Genomic DNA, 7,963 nt, shown 5'->3' on the forward strand with positions numbered 1-7,963 from the left:
AGACTGTCAAACAAAGCACGATTCCTTCGCGAGGAACTCACTAATTTTTTACCGTTTTCAATGTCGGGTGCTTCTTAGAAGGTATTCTTTCGATTCACCGCTTCAAAATGGTGAAATTTCCGTTTGAAAACGGCACACTTGAGTCCAGAACATGATAACCATATGGCCCCAAATTTAATCCAGATTTGATAAATAAATCAAATGATGCTTTGACGTCACACAGGTAGGGGTGAGTGGGTCCCATCCCTCGCGATATAAGCGACAAGAATGGATTTTTATTGGCCTGCTTCTGTTGAAGACAATCAGGACAATACATCCCGAGTAGGAGAGGGGAGAGTTTAATGAATAAATTAATGTACACATTTGTAGATACGAGGAAGAAAAAAAAAAAAAAGATGCCTGCTACACTGGCATTACGCGTGATGCTGGGGCTGATTCATTTATTCCAACTGTATGCTTTGCCGATTGATAAGACTATCCTTGCTAGTGGAATAGTTTAAGTCACGACGATCGCGTTACGTTGTTTTCCTTGTGTTACGCGACTCAGACTATCACCGGAAATTTTAGCCTCCCACGCAGACGTTCTTAGGGCAGGAACGCGTGACGAACCCCCAAGAACGTCTGCGTGGGAGGCTACGGAAAATTTGTGAAATTCCATTACGATAACGTAAGCTTCTCAATGACCTCTTTTCAGTCTCGCGTCGTGGTCTAAGACTGTCAAACAAAGCACGATTCCTTCGCCAGGAACTCGCCAATTTCCACCGTTTTACGTGTCGGGTGCTTCTTAGAAGTTACTCTTTCGATTTACCGCTTCAAAATGGTGAAATTTCCGTTTGAAAACGGCACACTTGAGTCCAGAACATGTTAAAACAATATGGCGCGACTATTTAATCCGTCATTAATAAATATATCAAATGATGCATTGACGTCACACAGGTAGGGGTGAGTGGGTCCCCTCCCTCACGATATAAGCGACAAGAATGGATTTTGATTGGCCTGCCTTTGTTGAAGACAATCAGAACAATACATCCCGAGTAGGAGAGGGGAGAGTTTAATGAACAAGATGCCTGCTATACTGGCATTACGCGTGATGCTGGGACTGATTCATTTATTCCAACTGTATGCTTCGCCGATTGATAAAACTATCCTTGCTAATGGAATAGTTTGAGTCACGACGATCGCGTTACGTTGTTTACCTTGTGTTACGCGACTCAGACTATTACCGGAAATCTGTGAAATTCCATTACGATAACGTAAGCTTCTCAATGACCTCTTTTAAGTCTCGCGTCGTGGTCTAAGACTGTCAAAGAAAGCACGATTCCTTCGCCATGAACTCTCCAATTTCCACCGTTTTAAATGTCGAGTGCTTCTTAGAAGTTATTCTTTCGATTCACCGCTTCAAAATGGTGAAATTTCCGTTTGAAAATGGCACACTTGAGTCCACAACATGTCAACAATATCGCGCCACAAATTTAATCCGTTTTTGATAAATATATCAAATGATGCATTGACGTCACACAGGTAGGGCTGAGTGGGTCCCCTCCCTCGTAATATAAGCGACAATAATGGAATTTGATTGGCCTGCTTTTGTTGAAGACAATCAGAACAATACATCCCGAGTAGGAGAGGGGAGAGTTTAATGAATAAATTAATATACAGATTTGTGGCTACGAGGAAAAAGAAATCGTCCCGTTTTTAGACACGGTATGCCCCCTCAGGGCATCCCGCGTAATAAATTAATGTACCGATTTGTAGCTACTACGAAGGAAAAAAAAAAAAAAAGAAATCGACCCGTTTTAAGACACGGTATGCCCCTCAGGGCATCCCGCGTAATAATCTCACACGCGTTTGTTCAAAATTCTAATAAAGGCTCGGGAAATTATTAGAATTTTGACAAAACGCACATGAAATTTGTTCTGCACTTCGTTGACAGCTGTTTATAATTTTAGCCTTTTTTATTATTGTTTTTTTCTTAGCGTGAAATAAGACCTGTCACGCGAGATTCCCGACATTTTTATCATATTTAGTCAATCATATTATAGCTCGCTTGGGGACTAGCGTGATCAAAACAATCGAACGAAGCGACAGAGAAAGAATCCTGTTATTGAAAACAGCGTGTTCGTGACTTTTACAAAAGGAAAAATAACCTGTCTTAAGCGGGATTACGCCTTACAGAATTGTAAGTATAACAACAATATTATAGAGAAAGTTTGCTGTTGAAGTTCCGTTTTCGAGTAGAACTGATTTTTGAAGAATGATAGTTGGTCGGCTCACATGTATCATTTACTTTCAGTTGACTAGCTAGCTTTTGCAAAGTGGAAATTGCGCATTAAACTAGTTCAAAACAGCTGGTAGATCCTGTGGACATTATTTTCCTGGTGTGTCTTCAAACCGAGTAGCACGCTAACCCGCGGTGCGAAACAAAGAAACTCCAAGATTTATTGTGGATTTTACTTTGCGTGTTTGTGAATACCGCCTTGTTTGGTTCCAAGACTGGATATCGTGACCGCACGTCAAATGCTTTTCATGAAAACGAGGCTAAGGGCGTGAACGCAGAAGGAACGACAATAATTTAATTGCAACACGATGCCTCCTAAGATCGACATCAAGACCCTCTCTGGGAAAAGAGATAACGCTGTACATGCACTTAAAGAATTATTCGACGAATTTGAAACACTTTATTCTGTGAAACCTGAACTGAACTTGTTGGCAGCAATATATAATGAGATAGAGTCCAAGTACAGGGCGATTAAGAAACAGATAGAAGCTATTACTGGCAGATTTGTCGAAGAGGGTGTCACGTCAGAAGACGAAAAAATAACAGAAAATCTGAAAGCTGGAGAAGAAATCAAAATACATTATCTTGAAACTTTGAAAAAATACGCCAGTTATCAAAAGAGACTTAGCGCCGCCCCTCAATTGCAAAACACCTCTGAAAGCACTGCAGTCCTTGGGGTAGTCGCAGAAGCAGTCAAACAAATGGCAGAAAGTATGGCTACAAAACCACATTAGAGTGGCTTAGAAAGACTGTCCGTTCCGTCATGGGATGGATCACGGAAAGCGTGCGCAACCTGGAAAAAAGAATTCAGGCATTGCATCACTAAATACAACCAAGATAAAGAGGAGCAACTTCAACGCTTCCGCAAAGCCATGCCCAAAGGATCTTGGTGGACAGACCACGTGAAGACCTGCAAAAACATAGATAGAGCATGAGAGATACTTGACATCGAGTTCGCGGACAAAAGGAAGTTGATGGATGAGCTCCTTTCTGAGATCACCAATTACGGCGCTGCAAAAAGGTGACTCGAAGAATCTGGCTCGTTACGCCACCTCTATATCTGTGTTCGTGAGAGATATGGAGGACAATGGATGTCCTGTTCGAGAAGCCTCTGAAGCGCCATTCTTCATGTCGAGACTCTTGTCCAAACTTGAACCCAAGGATAATTCAGATTTCGGCAGAGAGATGCAACGCCTAGAGAAAGAAGAAAATGTCACCAATTTAGTTACGTGGCCCCACCAAGAGGCAGCGTTCCGATCCAGGGGGGGCGAGAGCAACCTTACCGTAGAAGATCGGAACAACATTTCAATAATGCCAGCATGACCGATGGCGTATCATGTCCCCTTGGTTGTAAATCAAAGCATCTTCTCGCTTCCTGCCCTGTATATCAAGAAGCGGCTGTCAACAAAAGATGGGAGATCGTGAGGGAGAATAGAAGATGTCGGAAATGCCTAACAGTGTCCCATCACACGAATGACTGTAAAAGGGCTGACGGGACATCATGCGATAAGTGTAAGAAGAACCATCACTGTTCTCTGCACAACGAGAAGAAAAACGAACCTTTGCAGTCCAACTTGAGTCCCGACGCACAGATCTTCACTGGCCAAAATACCTTACCTGAGGTTGAGAATCGCAACATCCAAGGCAAAGACAATGAGGAGACTAGAGACGTAAAAAACAGTCTCGGGATTTGTCCAGTACAAAAGGTCAAGGTTAGAGATAGCGACGGAAACTTTGCCGACTTACTTGCTATGTTGGACACTGGCTCGAACACGAGTCTCCTGTCGAAAAGGGCTTCAAAACAGTTGGGAATATCCGGTCCTCAGACTTACCTGACCATGAACCTAGCTGGAGGACGAAACAAAAGCAGAAGGTTCAGAGGTCATAGAGATTGAAATCGCATCACCCGCCGACGAAGATATCCTGAAGCATCTTCAAGTATACACAGTTCGAAAACCCAGCATCAACGCTAAGAGTGTATCTCGTAAGTCTATTGAAAGCTACCCTCATCTCCAGTCCATATCAGATAAGTTACATCTCTCCGGGGGTACTGTGAACCTACTCATTGGTACTGACTTTGTCGACGCATTTGTTGACATCCACACAGCCAGCGGTGATCCTGGAGAACCTGTCGCAAAGAGGAACTGTTTTGGCGGGTACTTTTTGGTTCAAGTAGATCCAGATTCTGAAGACATGACTGAAATCAAGTCAATAGACGTCGGAACCGTAACTGCTGTAGAAGATATCAAGAAACTGGTTCACCAAGACTTCTTAGGAGTCAGACCAACAGAGCTTTGCACCTGCAGCGAAAATGCTTTTCGTGAGAATACGTTTGTGAAAGCCCTCTCAGCCTCAACTACACTGATGGACGGAAGACTCCAAGTAAAAATGCCGTGGAAAAAAACTGGGCCTCCAAAACAAAGCAATTATGACATTGCCTTGAAGAGGATGTATTCCGCGGAAAAGTCGTTTAAGAAGAAAGACTGCTTTGAAGTCGTGGATAAAGAAGTTCAGAAACTGGTGGAACAAGGCTTTGTAATCAAAGTACCACGTGAGAACGTTGATCATGGTCAGCCAGAATGGTACATGCCTCTCCAAGCCGTGTTTACTCCAGAGAAAAGCACGAAAGTCAGACTTGTGTTTGATTCGTCCTCTAAGGGACACAATGGTCTCTCCCTGAATGATCATCTAGAGAAGGGGCCAAATTACATCAACAGTCTGCCCAACATTCTAACAGCATGGAGATGGGATGAAGTTGCGTATGCTGGAGATATTCGGAAGATGTTTAACCAGGTGTTGGTACACCCGGATGATCAGGTTTTCCATAGATTCCTGTGGAGAAAGAATCAGCATGACTCTCCCACCGTGTACCAGTGGCTCAGGCTAAACTTCGGTGACAAGCCAGCCCCCAACATTGCTTCGAACGCAATCAACATCCTAGCCAAAGCTTCACAAGATGAGTTCCCTGAAGCAGCAAAGGAACTTCAGGAACGAACATACGTTGACGACATTGGTGGATCCAGGCCAACTACTGCAGAGGCCATGCAAGTCACCATAGCCATCGACGAAGTGCTCGGAAAAGGTCAGTTCCAGATTAAGGCGTGGCACTCAAACAGTCAGGAGGTTGACCAAACCAGTGGTGAACGCTATACAGATTTACTGGGTCATAGGTGGGACAAGCCAGAAGACACATTTGCTCTAAAGAAAGATTCAGTTGTACTGAATGAAGTGTTCACAAAGAGATCCTGCCTCGCCCTACTAGCCCAGGTGTGGGACCCTATTGGTCTCCTAGCACCCGCAACACTTAAGTTCCAAATTGACCTGCGCGCAAGAGCTGTGGAGTGCAGGATACAGTTGGGACGACATCCTCCCAGAAGCAACACAGCAAAAATGGAAGGAGAATGAAGAAGCAATAAATCGACTTCTAACCTTCAAGTATGACCGTAAGCTAAAGCCAACGGAAGCAATTGGTCCGCCTGAAGTACATGACTTTGCAGACGGAGGAGAACTGAGGTATGGAGCTGCCATTTTTCTTCGCTGGAAGCTTCACAACGGAAGCCATCAATGCGTACCGGTGATCGTCAAGCCCTTTGTCGCCCCACTGAAACAAAAAACTATCCCTCGATTAGAACTATTGGGGTGCCTAGTGCTTACAAGGATTTACAATACGTGCCAAGAGGCACTGGCCTTCATCAATTTCAAAGATTACGACAAGACCTTCTGGTTAAACTCTCGAACTGTCCTGACGTGGATAAAGACCCCACCTCGAGAATTTAGACCCTTTGTGCCAGTTCGAGTTGCAGAAATCCAAGAAACTGTGGGATCCGAACAATTCCGCTATATAAAGTCCAAGTACAACCCAGCAGATGCCCCCATCAGAGGAATTGCGCCTGGTGAACTCGAAGCCTGGATGTCTGGACCCCCGTTTCTTAAGTTGCCAGAAACTGAATGGCCTCAATTTCAAGAAGATGACCAAAGTCCTCACCAGGAACGAGCAGACACTTCCAAAGAAATGAAGACTGCAATGAAACACAAGCAAGTTGACAAAAGAGAAAAAATAACAGAGAGTTTCATGCCGCCTCTGTTCCTGAAGAAAAGGAGGACAACCCTATCTTCTGCTACCTATTGCAACGATGCTCCACATTCACAAAGATCCGCAAAGTCCTTGCTTATGTGCATCGTTTCGTTGAAGTTACAAGACACAACACTGTATCTAAAGGTTCCCGGACAGTCCAGGAACTCAAGCAGAATTACAGCTTTTGAAATGGAGTCAGCTCCACATACATTTGCAACACCTGGATGAGAAGTTGATCGCCAAAACAGACGATGAAGGGCTGATTAGAGCTCATGGCCGCCTTGAGAATGCCAGGATCCTGCCGAAAGACATGAGAAACCCTATCGTTCTGCCCAGAGGCCATAGAATAGCGATTCTCCTCATCACCTGCACGGGAAACGAGGACACTGCGGCTACAAGAGCCTGATGCACGAAGCAAGACGAACGTTTTGGATTATCGGGCTCAGAAAAATGGCTAAAGCCATCGTAAGCAAGTGTGTTGTCTCCCGGAAACTGCGCAAAAAGCCCCTCGATCAGTTAATGGGTCAGCTGCCAAGTTTGCGAGTGGCGGCCGGATTTCCCCCATTTTCGAACACCGCTATGGATATGTTCGGACCGTTGCAGATCACATTGAACCGGAGAACTCTCCAAGAAGCTCAAGTTGTGATCCTCACATGCACAACCACCAGAGCAGTTCACTTGGAGCTCGTACCTGACAAGTCATCGGAAGCCTTCTTAATGGCGTTTCGTCCGGATTCGCGTGTCTGCGTGGCCATCCAAACGTCTGCTGGTCTGACTGTGGCTCAAACTTCATAGGAGCACAGGAATACCTGAGAGAAGTGATGCAAAACTGGGACATCCCCAAGTTACAAAGCACCCTTTCAGAGGAATTTGCCTGTAATTTCGAGTGGCAGTGGAACATCCCACGGGGTTGTCGAGTCTCTAATCAAGTCCGTCAGACAAGCCCTCAACAGCGTGTGCAAGAACCAGGCATTCACTGAAGAGCAGTGGAGGACATTCCTAGCTGAAAGTGCCTACATGGTTAACAGCCGACCCCTCTACCCAAGCTCTGATGACGTCTGGGAAGAACCCCCCATTACGCCGAACGACATCCTGATCGGACAACACAACCCTCCTCCCCAGCCAGAGCAAGAATCCAGAGTTAATCCAAGACATTTACTGAGGAGTGTCCAAAACAAAGTTGGCGAATTTTGGGCTTGCTGGATGAAGTACTTTGCGCCAACACTGCTGCCGCGGAACAAGTGGTTTAAGATGAGAGAGAATGTCGAGATCGGCGATTTAGTCCTCGAGCTTAAGGTCGAGCTTGAGCTCGAGGTCTCAGTGGGAGATGGCGCTGATCGTCGACACCTACTCTGGCAAGGATGGATTGGTCAGGAAGGCATGTATTAAGACCCAGAATGGCGAGTATGACCGCCCCATCCACAAATTATGCGTTATTGGGACGAAGCAAGAACTTAGTGGAAATGAACAATAATATAAAGACTATATTACTCGAGTACGTTGAACTTTTTATAGATATAGTTGAGTTGAACTTCGTGCTAATTTGATCGCTGCTCAATTAGGGCCCTAATTTCCGCACTGCGGCCGAGTGTTCTGCACTTCGTTGACAG

The 7,963-nt window shown here is 45.0% G+C and overlaps 1 protein-coding gene across 1 annotated transcript; it reads left to right on the plus strand.

Moving 5' to 3' along the window:
- The first annotated feature begins 3,597 nt into the window (after window positions 1-3,597).
- On the plus strand, window positions 3,598-6,581 carry LOC146483772 (uncharacterized). Its single transcript, XM_085105607.1, has 3 exons — window positions 3,598-3,990; window positions 4,127-5,545; window positions 5,613-6,581. Exons 1-3 carry the CDS (start codon window positions 3,598-3,600, stop codon window positions 6,579-6,581), a joined length of 2,781 nt encoding a protein of 926 aa, XP_084961733.1.
- The last annotated feature ends 1,382 nt before the right edge of the window (window positions 6,582-7,963 follow it).

Source organism: Pavona decussata, unplaced genomic scaffold (assembly GCF_977016875.1).
Source record: "Pavona decussata unplaced genomic scaffold, jaPavDecu1.1 SCAFFOLD_38, whole genome shotgun sequence".
Lineage (NCBI taxonomy): Eukaryota > Metazoa > Cnidaria > Anthozoa > Scleractinia > Agariciidae > Pavona > Pavona decussata.

Excerpts from the sequence above, each read along its gene's own strand:
- LOC146483772 (XM_085105607.1), top strand. The coding sequence starts at position 3,598 with ATGACCGATGGCGTATCATGTCCCCTTGGTTGTAAATCAAAGCATCTT. Across the intron at positions 3,991-4,126 it reads GTCCAGTACAAAAGGTCAAG|CTGGAGGACGAAACAAAAGC; the intron begins GTTAGAGATAGC and ends CCATGAACCTAG. Across the intron at positions 5,546-5,612 it reads GCCTCGCCCTACTAGCCCAG|CTGTGGAGTGCAGGATACAG; the intron begins GTGTGGGACCCT and ends TGCGCGCAAGAG.